This window comes from Pieris rapae, chromosome 2 (assembly GCF_905147795.1).
Source record: "Pieris rapae chromosome 2, ilPieRapa1.1, whole genome shotgun sequence".
NCBI lineage: Eukaryota > Metazoa > Arthropoda > Insecta > Lepidoptera > Pieridae > Pieris > Pieris rapae.
The window spans coordinates 10,237,723-10,255,594 of NC_059510.1; the positions used below are offsets into that span (position 1 = coordinate 10,237,723).

The 17,872-nt window shown below is 32.8% G+C and overlaps 1 protein-coding gene across 2 annotated transcripts in view; it reads right to left on the reverse strand.

Moving 5' to 3' along the window:
- LOC111000675 (neurogenic locus Notch protein) overlaps window positions 1-17,796 on the reverse strand; it is a 117,973-nt gene extending 100,177 nt beyond the window's left edge. For both annotated transcript variants that reach the window (XM_022270219.2, XM_022270218.2), the window contains exon 1: window positions 17,486-17,796. In XM_022270219.2, coding sequence (XP_022125911.2) covers window positions 17,486-17,588 — 103 coding nt within the window. In that variant the 5' untranslated portion in view covers window positions 17,589-17,796. The remainder of the gene's footprint in view (window positions 1-17,485) is intronic.
- Between the last annotated feature and the right edge of the window lie 76 nt (window positions 17,797-17,872).

The window sequence follows — 17,872 nt, forward strand, 5'->3', positions numbered from 1 at the left end:
TATGCGACTACAGATTATCTTTGAATAGACTTACATTACTATTGTTAAGTTAAACAATACTAGAAAGGGCATAAGGGCTAACTTCGTGAACAATACAGATAAGGTAGCCTTATAAATGCGCTAATTACTTCCTTTGAAAAATCTTATTTAATTAGGAAGATAATTTTTTTTTCTACAAAGATTCTATCAATAAAGGATACCAAGTAAGACTCTCATCTCGATTCTTGGATTCTATGGATTTTCTATGTGCATTTTGCATTCTTCTGAACGGTAAAGGAAAACAGTGGAAGAAAACGAGCAAAGAACTTTAATTGAAGGGATACCAGATTAAGAAAACAGCAGACATATGGCAGAGTGGGGCAGATTCCTAGGAAGTAATAGACGATAGAAATAAAAGAAAAATATTTATAAAAAAATTACTTGTTTTGTTAAATGTAATTTAAAAAAAAACAAGTCATAATTTTAGTGTTATGTCCGAAATTAAACGTTTGAACATTTAATTTAAACAAAACATTTGAGATATTTACGATGATTTTATTATTAGAAAGTTCTCAATTCCCATGGCACTATTGGCCTGTATTCCTCCAGTCGCCTATCTATCAAACGAGAAAATACTCGAGCTTTTACCTCTAAATATTCATCTGATACGCTTATTTGACCTTTACGCTTAAGAACAATGGATTGCGTGGAAATTTACGAACAACACTGTTCTTACTATCAGCAAACACTGCAATACACATTTCAAAAGAATTCACTTGTATTGACATCTAAGCACATTAGACACACTAAAATATTGCCAATATAGAAGCGCAAATTTTTTATCCCAGAAGTTGTAACAAGATTGAAATCTTCGTGTATACGTCAAACAATTTGGTGTGTCAAGTCGGAGCGGGAGCTAACTCCGACACTAATTATGATGACATTTTCCACCTCATCAATGTGGATCTGAGGAAATATTTGTAAAGGCAGGAATACTTTGACTTTGTTTAGCAGTAACAATTTAGTATTTTCTATAAATTATTAAGTATCTAATTACAGATACATTTCAGTTTTCTTATATTGTACTTATGTTATCCGTTTCATAAATCTTTATAGTCAAGTCTAATGGTCTAAGTGTTTTGTTTTATTATATTTACTAAGAAATAGCCCTTGAGAGCTTCTCAGGACCTAGGCTGGCAATTTAGTCACAAACTAAACTTTAGAATATTCGTAGACGAAATATTGTTTTCAAAGTTATAGCCAGTTTTTTTATATAATCAAAGGTATGCTATAAAACCTGTGTCGCTTGTTGTTAGTTACAAGGAAATATCTAAGCGTTATCTTGTTATTTAAACAAATAGTGGAATAAAATGTCAGTGTTATGGAGCATGGGGTACCTTTGACACGACTTTACCGTTATTTGTGTTCCGGTACTATTTTGTGTGACAATGATCAAGTGATACAGAGATGCAATACAAATCGCTATACTATAAACAATAACTATAAAATTATAGCTACGTAATTATTAAATTACGGAACATAAAATGGATATGGTCATGAAAATATCACCTAAAAAGAACCTTGTCTGTAAGTACTTATGTACACGCATGTGATTTTCTTTGGCGTAACAAAATCAAAATCTTTTCAAAAATTTCATCTTTCGCCTTAGCCTACCTTAGTAAAAACGACACTAACAATAGAAAAAAAATACTCTCATCATTTCACCCTAACGCACGCAAAAGTGTAACTTAAAAAAATTCCAATATATTTTAGTATATAAAAATATTATTATTATTGTGATAGAATTTCTTGTATGTTACTTTATCAAATAAAGTTATTTTTTATTAATAGTAATTAAAATTAATATTTATTACATACCGTATGGTTAGACTAAATATTAAGTTGGTATGGTCCATACGTCACACTTGAATCTAAAATATCATTATTTTACTAATGATATCAATAAATATCAAACCAGATCTGGGCGGAATATATACTAATTAATCATTCTCGAAACCAAATTTTACCGGATTAGGAGGGTAGATTTAATTTTGAATCCTACTCTAAAGACATAAGCTCTATTTCAGCTTAATTGATGTTATGGCCACATTCACCTATGTAACAAAAACCTTTGTGGTTTAGTAATTCTTTAGCTAGATAGGTTTTTGACAAAAATGTATGTCTTTAAGAATAAGATAAAAATCATACAGAATCATTTTTATCTACTATTGTGTTAAAAAAAACCAGGACGATTTTTTCATGCACTATCACGCAAATGCAAATGGGCAGCCTCATCTAATGTTAAGTGATAACCTCCGCCCATGGACACTCACATTGCTAGAAGAATTGGTACCTTCTTTTCTTGAAACCCTCTAAGTCGAATTGGTTCGGAAATACTTAAATTATTTATTGAACAACATAAATTATTAATTTAACATAAATTATTAATTAATGTTTATAAAGAGCATCGGAACTTAAAATATTATGTACAGACATGCAAAACAATTCAGGCCAATGCCGGCAAATATTTTTTTTGTAGGTACCAACAAAAAACTATGGTCGCTTAAGAATCTGCCTTTAAACAGCTCTTATTTCTTTTAGTACATATTTCATTACTGATGAACCATGCAATAATGGGCTTGCAATTTTTATTTTAAAGTCATGTATGTACCTTCTTAATATTACTTGGGGTACTACAAACAAGTTTTAAAGAACGATAGAAAATGAATTGGGACTGTTAACATCGAGCCGTAATTCACCAAATTTACCGAAACTTTAACCGTCAAAATATTAAGAGGTTAATAATTTGGATTTGATAAAGATTCAACAAGTACCGACATGTATAGTGGATCAGACGATATGACAAGTATCAGTAGTTGCGGTGTCCGGCGGAAGCGATAGTGGGTTCAAGTCTCGACATGTCATGCGGAAGTGGACCGTGGGAGAATGGCTATCTTTGTGTTGTACGCAAATATATCATAAATCGAAGGTTTTTATAAGTGTTTGACCAACATTAATTTGTTTAATCTGAATTTTTGATATTCTCTCTGTATATTTGTGATATAAATATACTATATGTTTGTGGCAAGAAATAAAATATAGATACGGACGGTAATTACCGTTCTTATTTTTTTAAATTAATTATAAGTAAATTGTTTTCGTGTTTTTTATGTTACAGGACGCAAGCGGGCAGGAGGCTCGCAAGTGCGTTGTCGTCCTTTATGAAATCATTTTTTTTTGATCTCGTATTATTAATTTAGGGTTTAGTTTTAATTTTTATTAATTAGAAATGTTTTTTTAGGCTTAACCCTCAATAAAAAGTATATGCTAATAGAAAAGCTATTTATTTATTTAAGAAAATTGCCACATAAAAAACTCGCCCACTTTCATTCTTTAATGTTAAGATGTTCACAGTTAAGTTGTCGACTTATTAGTTTTTATTTTACATATATAATATATTATGTACAACACGTAACGGGTGTTTACGATTATAATATTCAACAATCTTTATTTATAATAGTTTTTTTGTTTGTTTTATAATAGTTTTTGATAAAAAGCTAGCATCGCACATCTATTTAAATACTTTTACATACAAGATTTATACCCTCAGTGACACGACTGATTTGCTTACGATGATTTTCAAAGTACATACATTGAAAATGTTTACAAACCCACTTGCAAGTACCGGAAGGACATCCTTCTATTGATTGGAGAGCATCATAAAATCGACTCATTACCTGCTCTTAAGTTTCAATAACCATTTTTGCGTTATTGTTTTCTGGGTTATAAATCTTTAACCGTTTGGGTTGAGTACTTTGAACAAAGTCTATGAGTTTAACATATCTTGGCAGGATTTTAGAATAATATTTTTTATTTACACTCGCTTTTGAGTTGTATATTTAAATTAAAATTTATTGAGAATTTGTCCCAAAATCAGTTTTCTTTTTCTGTAATAGTGAACGCAGTCACTCTTAACCGTTGTATTAAAAGCCTAGCTTTTTGACTAAATAACGCTGTTTAACTAATGGTCTGAAAGATATTCAGCAGTTGCGTTTGTTACAACATTAAATAAACTGGCTGACTGAGGCCATTACCACGATACAGTGATACGATATTTAATCAAAAATTAAATTGCTGAATCAGTCATAGCTAAATTCACAATTGTCTTACTTTACAAAACACCATCAAATTTGTGGTTTGCCGGCGCAATATTGACAGTTTAAGAGTTTCGATGCTATAACCAGAAAGAAAAACTAAATTTAATCTACCAACAGGCAAGGAAAATAATGAAACGTCATCCGTCCAAGTCATTTGCCTCGCTGTTTCATCAACTGGCTGAATATCTTTTAGGTTTCACTTAAACGACGCTGTTTAGTTAAATATCTAGGCTATTGATTGAACGGCTAAGCTTTTTGATTGCTAAGTTGGCTGTCAATGAAAAAGTAAAAAAAATCTAAATGCGCGGAGGTAGCTAATGCAATAAAAACGAATTACAAAACCAAAGAGAACCTTCTTGAATTTAGCAATATACCCAAGACAGTTGACGAGAAAAATAGATACTTTACGATTCAGTGATAATGATACATTCGTACAATAATTACCGGGGTTTAACATCTGGTGTGCGAGGGAATTGCACCGCTACCGAGCAGTCACGATTGAAGTAGCGGACATTAATGTGTGGCTTCAAACGGACAATTTAAGAGTATGGCTAAGTTGTTAATATAAAATAAATCGGGTAAACGGACACACAAGGTCATCACTTATGGCTATATTCGCAATTACAACCTCCATCAGGGCCTGATGTATGGGACGTCAACTCAATAATAAAATAAAAACACTGCTGGAGCCGACGAACATACGAAATTATATTTCTTGAATAAAATTCATTAGATCATTAATTATATATTATGTGTTAACTGTTTCATTTAATTTGTTTGTTAGTATGTGGAAAAGACACTATTTTGACCTGCCATTTAAATTTTAATTCGAAATTTTTATAACATTTTAGATTATAAAAGAAAGGATGAATGTGATTGTTTTCAAGTAAAATAAGATACACTCAATGTTGTTTATTATAATACATATTTCAGCAACACATTTGAGTTACATTCATTATAAAACAAATACCTGCTTTATTTGCTAAGAATTTGTTTGAAGACCAGACTCAATTCAACAAATACAAAAATATAGGCCGCGATTTCCTAGTAATCCACAAAAGTACATACATACAATATGCACATATACAATACATATAATAACTAAAACTATAAACGCTTTTAAGAATTGCTTCTGTCTTAAAATGTGTCTGAATATAGCAATGAACATTTTGTTGGTTTCAAAATTTTACGACCGGCGTCCTTCAAAATAGTATCCCGTATACCTGCGCCCTACCCGCTGAGATTGCGCCGGGTGCGTCTGCGCAGGTGTTCGGCGCGCGACGAGATTATGCATTTGGTGTTACCATCTTTGCACTGTTGTTTAATATGCATAGTTTGATATTATTTGGAATCCCTAAGAATATCCCTAAGAAACTTTATTAGTCTAAATACTAATGCTAATAAAGTTTAAATAAATAATAAAAAATTGCATAGTAACTATTCCGTCTCTTTTTTACAAATTGTGTTTACGATTTGATGAAAAGAGACAGATGCATACCTTATAATGCATTTTTGAGCTGTATTGCATAATTTATTATTTCTTAAAAAATATTGAACGTAATTCTAACTGAAGACAGCTAAATTTTGGATATAGTAAACTTATATATAAAAATTGGTTAAAACTTAACCGCTACTTTAGCAACGACTCTGAGTAAAACTGTTAATAAAGATCATGAATCATTAGATGCTTTATTTAAAAAAAATTGAAAGAAATATGTAGTCCCAAAAATCAATGGCGGAAACAGTTACTTCAAAATAAAAAGTAATATCCGGTTTCTGAGAAACCATGAGTCAGATCGCGTGTCCAAACTAGTCTATTTGGATAAATTGCCCTCCGCATTCAATATGCTGTCGAAATATTTCAATTTTGTATGTAAATAGATTCTGACGAGAACAAGTTTCATTGTTTTTTAAAAAGCAAAGGTTTAATAGTAAATATTAAGGATTTTAGGGAGCTAATTGCTTACGATACGATATTAAGAGAAACGATATACATAGGGATTGTGACAGGAATATATTTTTGATCATTATTAAATGCGCTGATAGTAAATTGCTTTAAACTAAATAATTCCAACCACTTGTAACTGCCATCCTATTGATATAATGTTACATACATCCCAATCTCCCGTCTCCTGTCTTAGGTTTGATGCCTATGCATATCTTGAAAAATCGATGTACGATTTTTTTTACAATTAAATAAACACTCGCCCGGTACCGTACAACCTTACAAAAGGCGAACAAACTTAAAGTTAAATAAAGTTGCACTCCAACCGGGAATCGAACCTGATACCCCTCACCTAAGACGCTAGCTAACCTAATTCATATCAATTATTAATTTCCCATACAAGACGGGAGGTGGCGTGCGTTCATTTCGAACTTTCTCCTTGATCAGTCACGCAATTGTTCAATTATAAATCTCTCCCTCAAAATTATTACAACACTAATAGCTGATGAGGCGCCGCGGCGATTAGAACTTGGAGAAACTGATCGCGGTTGGACATAGAAGAAGATCATGTGGCCATTCACCAACTGGATCCACCGATCAAGTTAAATCATCGTCCTTACAACTATACAGTGGAAGCGCTGGAAAGAAACCGATGGAAACAGATTGTCCCCGCTCCAGATGGTTCCTTGACAAATGTTGTTAGTAGCCGAATGCACTGAAGTTAGAAATATGAATGTATTTTCATTCTTAACAAAATGTCTTTAATATAGCCTTTTGAAATTGTACTTCTTTTGGTTTGTTAGGGAAAAATGACGAGAGTAAATTTTTACGATGCGCGCGCGCACTTTGAAGTTAGCAATAGTCATTTTTTTGTGATCGGTTAATCCGCTGTGATGTGTAATCAGTTATAATAAAACTTTCAATGAATTAAATACCTTTTTTCTATTAAGTATTACTGCCCTTTTTTCTACAAACTATTTTTTGTCTTGATTTTTATCTTGATACGCCAAAGAAGTGTCTCTTACGCGTGTTCATAATCACACGTTTTATTTAATTTCCTTATCGTTAATTTCATTTCATTTAATAGATGATAGTGGCTATGGCTATTGGGAAACCCTACTCCAAACCTCTCCAGATCTTCTCTTGTCTGCCAGTTTGCTACTATTTCTATCAAGTTCTGAGCCCAAACTTATTTTTCCGCGTTTCCATTTTTATTATTAATAATGCTTAATACGATATTGTTCTATTTAATGAAGAAATTAACTTCATTCTTATATTATATATTAAAACTATGTATATATTTATAAATCAGAATTTGCAATAATAATATAACAATGGATAACTGTATACCACTCGTCATTACATTATAGAAATCGTGAAGTGGTTATTGTGAACGTAAATGGAGATTTCTATACAAATATAGGCAAAGCGATTTAATTAAATTGCCTATATAAGATTTTCACAGGAAATGTCTCTATTCAAGTCCTTTGTTTAGATTGTGGCTATTAATAAATTAAATAAAATACCAATTGAAATATTAACGATTAATGATTCAACTTAAAGATTTAGATGGTACCAATGACACCACAGCAATAAGTATCGTATTTTAATAAATCGTTAATTATTAGTACGTATATATAGTTAAAGAAAATTTTATATTTATTTGTGTTGGACATAAAGCTAATTACACAATACTAGATTAATATTATTTTCAATATATTGAATACTCTTTAGAAAGTCGATCTTATATCCAGTATAATTAAGACGATGTTATGGTAATAGACTGTGAAATATGACCCTTTCACCGAAGTGAGGACAGGGTTATAAGCATTAGGAATATAAAAGTGATTTACAATTTTGTAGGCGTAATATTAACTTGGTCGGAATGACGTCCTGAGGACTCAGAAAGCGTTGCCAGAATAAAGAATTTTTGAAATATAACTACTTTAGGCGCATTACTGTATTTTTTTACGGATAAAACGCAATAATAATAATATTAGCGTCACGAAGATATGCAGCGTTTTTATCGATGAAAAGGGAGAGAGCGATTGAGGCAGAGTGAGAGGGCGAACGTAGCGTCACGCACAGTGCCATGGAGCGAGAGGTGAGAGAGATCTATATTGAGAAAGATTGAGAGAGTGAGAAAGGAAGATGGAGAAAAAATACACGCTATTGGTTGACGTATTCATTAAGTAGTTACATATTAGAACTTTAGATTGCAATACTATCGCATAACGTTTTGTGCAGTTAACGCAGATTTAAAATTTTTTATGTATTTACATCATCATTTACAAGTATACATTGTGATCATATACTGATACATGATCAGCTATTGGGGATTTTACCTTAGTAATAATTAATTTACAAAGAAGTTTCACTTTTGACTTGTGTTCTTTGAACACACACACATTTTTTTGTATAAAAAAAAGCAGGCATGTTCCTCAGACGTGATATTTATACGCTGATTTCTTGAATCTTAAATTGCATTGGTTCGGAAGTACTTAGTTGGGTAGCTGATTCCACGGTTCTGTTGACTTAACGTTCAGTATATCTAATACTGTGATGATACTAAACAACATTTCTCATTACATTAATACAACGTTCAGAGGTTAAACACAGGTGTAAATAGCAATCTACGCTGAGATGAAAATTTTTAAATTTGACATTTATTTCCAAATAATAAAGCTCTAATTTGCATATCACTTCCAAACGCTACAGGTCTAATTGGATTATGAAATAATTACCAAGTAGGGCACACCGTCTCGACGCTTGTGTGGTCGAATGAATAAAATTTGGAACATTGTAATATGTACTGTCTATCAATGTTTACCAACGTGGGTCCACGCCCCACAAGGGGAAACGTTGTTATGGGGGTTATTTGGAATTTAGTTTTTCATTATGTTTTAAATTACTGTTTTCGGTAAAAAAAATCTTAATTGTCAAGAAAGACAAAATTGCCACTTACATTAGAATAATACTTCAGATTAACATTACATTGTAGTCGTTCTTGATATGATCACAATAAAACGATTTTCGTACATGAATATACTTAGTTAATGTAAATTTCTAAGGTTGAACGATTTACGAATGATCGAAATACGAACATTTTTTAACATTAAAAATATATAAGGTATTTGTAACATATACAAATTGAAAAACAAATTCAACTGTTCTAAAAGTAATGTTTACATGTGGCAATGAGCAATGTGATTAATCATAGTGCTCTGCGATTTTGTTTCAAGAAATCAAACCCCTGACAATACCGATTAATAGCGCACAAGCTGTATATCAATACAATAGCTCTCAAGACAAAAGCATATTTCTTTGTTACGCTATCCCTCGTGATTGATGGCATGATCGCTAATGTGTTCTTGATTATACCGTTACACTGTACAATCAAATATTTTTAACCTTTCTAAAGCGAAATAGTAGTTTATCAGGCTTAAAGAGGTAGGCAGAGACCATAGACATAGACTTGCTCGTACCCACGGTTTGGGGCTATAAACTTCTAGAAGTTCCCTTCTCAAGTACCTTCTGGATTTGGTCCAAGTATGCAACTACCCAAATCGATTTCACCATCCATGGTTGCCCGGTATTTATAATCTACTGGTTAACCGCTTCTTTTTTTATCGTTACAACTATTAATGTGAAATACTTTTATAGGCAAACATACTATTGAAATACACTACGAGATATTAAAAAAAAAACAATTAAATTATAAACTAAACGAAAATCGATTTCAAAGTGTGATATAAAACCTAGTCGTTTATCAGAATGTTCTATCTAGCTATAGGTGACTTTTCTGAAAGGAAGTTAGGATGATGGAATGTCTGAGGTAGATGGAACTGACATTTAAATTTAGTCTTTCGACTTAACTAACCTAAAATTAATTAGATTCTTCAATGATAATATCTTTAGTCTCGACTCTGAGTCAAGTCTGAGATTCAATCACGGACTGTGTTGAATTTCGACGTTTACTGTATTTGTTCTTGTACTTTTTAATTAACTTTATCGTTTAATGATAAGAACAAGACAGAAAACATTATTCAATATCTAATATTGTTCGGCGTGGTTCAGGAAATGTTCGGTTCACTACACCGGCAGCTACTTAGTGCACTTTCGGTACAACAATGCATTTCACATAAAATATAATGCAATTAAGACCTTGTTGAATTAATTTTAGATAACATCAAGGACTGAGACACCGCAAACTGACCTACTCACGAAACTGTAAATTGAAATATACGATCCAGTTTATTGGTTTTAATGCGTGCGGTGATAAAATGCAGAAAATATATTTATGTGATTTTAATTAAGGTTATTAATAGAGGTAATACAAGGTATGATATATATTATTAACATCTACTCTTCAATTTTGTATTGATATATAGAATACTAGCTGACCTGGCAAACGTCGTCTTGCCAAACTACTACCTTTAACTCAGCGCCATCTGTTAGAATTGTATCAAATAATAAACAAATGTTAATGTTATCGTAATTTTAGTAAGGATGCCTATTTTTTTGAAAATGAAATATAGCCTATGTCACTCAGGAATGATGTAGCTTTCCAACAGTGAAAGAATTTTTCAAATCTGCCAAGTAGTTTCGGAGCCTATTCAATTCATACAAACAAACAAACAAAAAATCAAACCTTTCCTCTTTATAATATTATAGTATAGATATGTAGATCAGTTTTGGCCTAGTAGCTTCAGCGTGCGATTCTAATCCCTGAGGTCATAGGTTTGATCCCCGGCTGTGCACCGGTATTTCTATGTGCGTATTTAACATTCGCTCCAACGGTGAAGTAAACAATGTGAGAAAAGTCTTGCCTTAGATTCTTATCAACGGTGTGTGCACAGGAGGCTGATCACCTACTTGCCTATTAGAAAATCTCATTTAATGTTTAAATTTAATATATACTTGTATACCTGAAAGCATGCATTTTCCTCATGTTTTCCGTGACTTTGCGATTACATTTTTAACTATGTATGGCGTAACGGCTGGCATTATTTTTATTTGGAATGGATGTTTCTCGCTTTGGAGTAAGACACTATGGTAAGTGATATCCAAATGTCAAAAAATTATTGGTCTTTCGTCTAATCCAGTCCAGTATGAGTGGAACAAAGTTGTTACCCGTAAACACAGGGGAAATTTAAGACATTGGAAAGTATTAATATTAACTCTCAGTTATCAATACAATACAATTTGGATACATGATACGTGGGAATCGAACCGATGACCCGCTCAGAGATGATAAAAGCTCAAATGTTGACCTATCCCATTACTGTTCAATCCGTTTTTTATCAATTTTATGGAATACCGCTTTCACAAAAACCGCTAAAACGATTTGAATAGGACTAACAGGACGCACCCATTAGCCTCACTGTAGACTCGCGAGTGTCATTCTTAGCTATATTTCTTGACATTCATTAATATTTCATATTAAATCAATAATTATATAAAGAAAGAAAAATTAAATCTGTGATAATAGTAAGCCATTTTTACATTTAATTATCACTATATATAATTCCATCACATTTTGTTGGGCGAATTAAAAGTAAAATAATAGATAGTATTTTTTCAATTGAGTATAAGCTTGTATAGTAACATGTCACCCTATCTCTAACATTTCAAAAATGTTTGTGGTTCGTGACAACGGCGCAGGCGCAGCTTATTGTTAAAGCAAACTGACCGATAACTCACACACACTCTGTAAACACTTCCCAGCGTTTCTCGGGATACCACAGATTAATAATAACAGTTGCCATAGGATATATTCACTATATAAGAATCGTGTTTATACCATAACTTGAAGTGTACTTGTAATATTAACTATGTTGTATTGTAACTTTGTAAAGTAAGGAAAGGTTATTCAAGAAAAGACTTCCCAAATCTTAAAATTCCGGCAACGCACTTGCGAGTCCTCACTGAGAGTTTAATATCAAGTGAGTTATTACTTAAACGAAAGATTTTAGTCTGTGATCTTTCCGGATAATCGTATGTAAAACGTAATGCTTACACTATATGTTCGCACTTGAGCCTTCAGAATTCAGATTAAGCACTATGTACACTACAAAACTTGTAATAGTTTTAGTAGTTAAAGAATCGACGTTGTATGTTAGTAAAAAAATCGCTACTTTTTTTAGTTCTGGGCCTCAGTATTCATGATCATTCGTCAACTTAATTGGCAAGTTTCAGTCTCCTCACGCATACCTTTTTGGGTCTAGGCCGGTTTCCTCACGTTTTCCTTCACCGTTTCAGCGAATGTTAGATATAGCGCACATAGATCAACAACAGCCGGGGGTCGAACCTACGACGTCAGGTCACTGAAGCCACTAAGCCAACACTGCTCTAGTAGTAAAATAAAAAATCTTCTTGCCTCTCGACTACTAGAGGTTGGCGGTAGCTTATCATACTTCTTATTCTTTGTCAAACGCATCAGGTGTTCTACGCTGGCCACTCCCGTCCATGTCGAGCACCGACATCCTCCTTCTGCCAGCGCGGCTTCGACCTTGCCCATCATGATGACAGTAAATATGTTGGAAATATCCAAAATAAAATATTAAAACGGGAAACCAATTTTCTATTCAAATATCATTCAATTTCTTATCTGCTAACTTAGCAGTTAATACGGATCGTTCCTTCTATTCCCGGCAAACCTGTGTCGATTATACTGATGAAATCAAGTTATGTCAATGTATAAGCATTATGGTTTGGAACAATATTAGCAAAAATACAGACATATCTGCATGCACATTTATTATGCAATGGCAATCAATGATGAGGAAATAAAAAGGCTTCATTATTATGACATTTGTGTGAAATAGAAGCGGTTAAAAATGAAAAGATTGTTCACATTTCTAAATTCAGTGACTCCACAAATGTTACCTGGCCTTATCTCGGCGTGTTTGCTCTGGGCTTACGCAAACACGACCGCGGATGCAGGACTGGTTTGGTGTCGGGTTTGGCTTGACCAAAATGGATGGCGATTAGACGTCCGCATCGTTGAAAAAGATTGTATAACGATGAATAAAGCTAAATACACAAGAATGTGTAATACTACTAACGTCAAATGGAACGAACATGGAATTTCATAATAATTTATCCGTTGAACAAAAAATCCATTACCGGAATGGAATCATTCCCGCGCAATTAACTATTGAAAAACATAATTTACAACATACAAAAATGGCTAACGAACATATATTAAAATACAATAGCGCACTTTCGCATGAGAAAACTTATTTTTCCCATACATAATAAAAAACATCTTCGTGTCGTAACATAACCTCAAAAGGTTTTATTGACGCCCCTATATTTTTTATAGGTGCTGTATTGAATAATATCTATGTTTTATTATTTATTTATTTATATCTACACTCCTTTTTCTCAAGGAAAGAGTGACCACAATTCCACCATCATTCACCATACATGCTCGTCTGTTATGGGTTCTTTTATCGTCTCATCTACCCTAGTCTTCTGGATTTGCCTACCCTACCCAATCCAACTCCACCATTCTCAGTTGCCTTCTTTATTCCTTCTTAGCTTCTCATTCATTCGTTCAACATGGCCATACTTAAGCATTACCTTTCTGATTCTTGTCATTACGTGCTCCTTACACTGATCACTTTTTATCTTAACATTATTAAATATTTAAAATTGTGTATGGTTTTCATAAATTTCTTCAATAAATTAGTCCATTTTAATTTCATGTAAGTACAAAGAAACGGAAGACCCGTCACTTCTGTCAGTATAGTAAATAAAATTTCAAAATAATTCAAAATATTTTTATTACGAACCGCAGTTACCAAATTGAGTACAGCAATTAACCTCATACATTTAATCCTGAAGAAGTAAAATCTCGAATAGGTAGCGGTAAAGATAAGCAAGGATTAATGAAACTCGAGTTTTATCTTTATTGGTTAATACAGGATCTAATAAAGTTTTATATGTGCAATCCTTACCGCTTCATCGTTACTGGGTTGCCATCATTAATATTTCAATTGATTGGTACTTATCATCCCTGCTTTATACGACCTCTTTGGTTTAATTCCACATCTATATTTGCATGTATATATGCTACAGTTTAAATGGATTGAATTAGTATTATACTTTTTGTAGAATATAATGGCTATATTTGAAACGAGGTTTAACCAAGATAAAAAGGTTTGATGTATTTTGTGGCATCGTGCGAGTCTTTTACCTGAGGTCGTAGGTTTGATCCCCGGTTATGAGTATTTAACATTCGCTCAAAAAGTAAAGGAAAAGATCGTAAGGAAACCGACCCAAAAGTCTTTATTTTTATGACGAGATTGAGAAATGAAATCGGAGGGTAACAGTCCATTTATATATTAGTAATTGTATTGATACCTTGACAATACAGGATATATGCGTTTTTTCAGTATATATATGTTAATAACGTCTTAAAGCTTCCAAGCGGCCAAAGTAGGCATTTTGTAAGTTGTTCTTAAGTTAGCGTTGGTGGTCTGTATATCCTCCCTATATGGAAGTATGGACATTGATAATCGGTATTTATTGAATCGTTTTGCACATAAATCGATCATTGCAACCGGTATTTCAAATGCCCTTTTTCTAATACTGATTAGTCATATTTGACACATAACGTCAAGTGCTGTAATAATTACAGACTATAATCTTTTATTGGCAGTTTTTTATCTTCAAAACCGTTGTTTTAGTTTTAAATGGTTGTTAATATTTAGTTTTTTTTTAATAGAACAGGGATCAAACGGGCAGGAGGCTCACCTGAAGTGATACCGCCGCCCATGGATACTCTCAATGCCAGAGGGCTCGCGAGTGCGTTGCAGGCCCTTTAAGAATTGGTACGCTCTTTTCTTGAAGGACCCTAAGTCGAATTGCTTTCGCATAAAATATGTTCATAATATAAATAATTTGAAATTCTACACCAAGTTCGGTGTCGACACTTCTCCACGATCAATGAGGAATAGGATTCCAGTAATGTTCAATTGACGGAAAGGAGAAAATTTCTAAAGCTTAATGCTAAGTACATAAGGTTCAAATTGGTTTGACATAGTCTTCAAATGCTAAATAAGTGAGAAATTGGCGACTCACTTAGGATTTATACGCGCAAGGCGACTAGGGTTAAATATACACTTGTTAAGAATGACGTGAAGAAATTTATGAATCCAACAGTTTGTCCATTTCATTTATACATATATACATGAACTTGCTGAAACTGGTCAAACGTTAGTTATGTATGATCTTAAACTAATAAAATATCACTTTATTTCACGCAAAAATATTTTGTCCTTTACACACAACAAATACTTAATAGGCAATCGTTGAGATACACTAGTCATTTTGGTTTCTTGTGCAATATATAATTCTATGAGCACTAGCGTTTGAACTAGTCCTAAACTGTATTTTAAATGATAGATCCTTGCAATGTCTAATAAGTTAGTTGTTTGTCATTAGATGTTTAAATGAAGGTAAAATCTATGTAAGTAATCTCGTATTCAAGTTCTTGAATACGAGATATGAATTTAGTATCGTTAGTTATGGTATTATGGAAACTAATATTTAGTGTTAGATTAAAATTTAAATAATTTTTTTAACAATAAGGACGGAAGTTAAAAACTTTAAATAGGCAATTTTGTTGAAAATCTAAACTAAGTTAGTTCTTGTTAATGAAATAAATATTTAAATAAGTAATAAAAACAAATTTAATCTTCAAATATCACATAAAACATTCAAATACAAATATATATACATATAATAAGTTTATAATATGTTTTAAGTAGTTTAAAATAATATGCGGTTTTAATAAAGCCAATTACTTAATAAAAAAAACCAAAGCGCACATATTCGCCCCTGGCAACTCTGAATTGAGGATACCGCCCGAGCACAATACGGCTATAATGGCCGCCCTTTATTTTTTTTTTTTGCTCGATAGGGGCACAAGGACAGGCACACATGGCGAATTCAGCGCATATTGTCATGCATAACGTTTTTATGATTCGCTTTAATGTAACGTCTGTTATCAAAAATAATTCAATTTTTAGGCAAAATTCAAATTACGAAACGAAATATTTGGTTATAGTATTTGTTTCTGTAATGCAGTATGTAAATTGTCAAGCGTCTTTTTGCAAATGTATAAACTGTGTCCCCAGTTGCTGACAGCGGACAATTGAACAATAATTGAGATTGTTTTTAAATTGGACAGCCATGTTTGTTCAACAAGCATAACGTTTCGTTGTAACCCAACACGACGGGATTTTTAAACAGGTTGCAATTTATTTCCAATTATCAGTATGTTGATTATGTAAGTAGGAGGAAAGGACCGTTAGCCGAATGCGAAGTGGGAATAGAATGCAATAAATTAAAAATAGTCCATAGTATACTTATTAAGGGGACCTTAGTTGAAGTATTCCTTTTTTGTGATTAAATAAATGTTGTTCAGACAGAAGCTTAACTTGAATGGAGAAAATATTGCGATGGCTTTAAGAAATATCTTTTTTCTGATCTCTAAATAAAAACCTATGATATGATTATATTAACTAAATAATTGAACAGCGTTCTAAAGTGTGTTTTAAAAAAGTTTACCTGGACTTTAATAACATTTATAACGTAGAAAGCTATATGCCATAGTTTACATATAAACGCCGCACGAATCCTAAAACATCCACTTTCTCCCACACAAAAGCTCTCTTTAACAAAATAAAATAGCAATTTTCCTGTTCAATATTCAAAAAGACAAGCCTAAGACTCGGGTACAGAAATCGTGTGCAAGTGTTTGGAATACAAAAACAGAGAATGCTCGATTTGTATTCTGTTCTTACATAGACGCTCGTATGGGTTGTGTAGAATTGAACTGTTGTTCTTATCTTTAAAATCTAATGCTTAATGTCCTTGGTAATACGTAATGTCTTTAGAATTGACCCCTATACGGATACTAGAATGCTAAATTTAATTATTACTTCTTAAGTGTCGACGATGTCAAAATTTATCGAAGGTACATTCACAAAATATAACTTTTAAGTTGATAATTATTCTAAGTTTAAGTGCAATAAACGTTTCTTTAACCATCATAATACTAATAGCAATACAATTTATGTTATATGTAATGTTAACAACGCGCAAAATGAAAGCTGGTTTACAGCTTAGCTTAGTAATTAATATTGTAACCACTAGCGGAGGCAGTGTAATTAAAATGTATAAAAACACGATGAGACTTCACTCCCGTTTTTAAAACGACTAGTTACACAAGTACTAGTGTGAGAACCAAGGTATAAGGCGGCCAGGTAGAATTGTACTCGACGCAGGCAAAGCTCGCTGCAACGGCGTATCAACAAAACATAGCCGGGTTATATGTTACGCGCTTTCAAAAGCTCTCGCCTTAAAGTTATAACTAAATAATATCACTTACCTTCGGCGCTTTGGATCCTCGCTGCTAGCATAGAGAGCAAGAGAAGCATGGACAGTTTAATCCCATAATCCGGTATTAAGTTCCACATCTTGGAGCACAACATTCACACATGGATCACACACATTTGTTTTATTCCTTTCTATCGTTTAGACACTTAATAATGCACACTTCACGGAACTAAAAGTAAGAACTGACACATCATTTTGTTTTTGAATTGTTGTTATGTAGAAAACACTCTTGTTTTTGTCATTTTAGCGGTAAAACACGTTTTAAACGATATATCGTCCGGTATGATCACGCGCACCCGCGTCCCGCTCGCATCTGACGGCTTTGTTCGTAAATACATAGCGTACGGTTAATCAAAATGGCGGACAAAAAGCTTGTGTG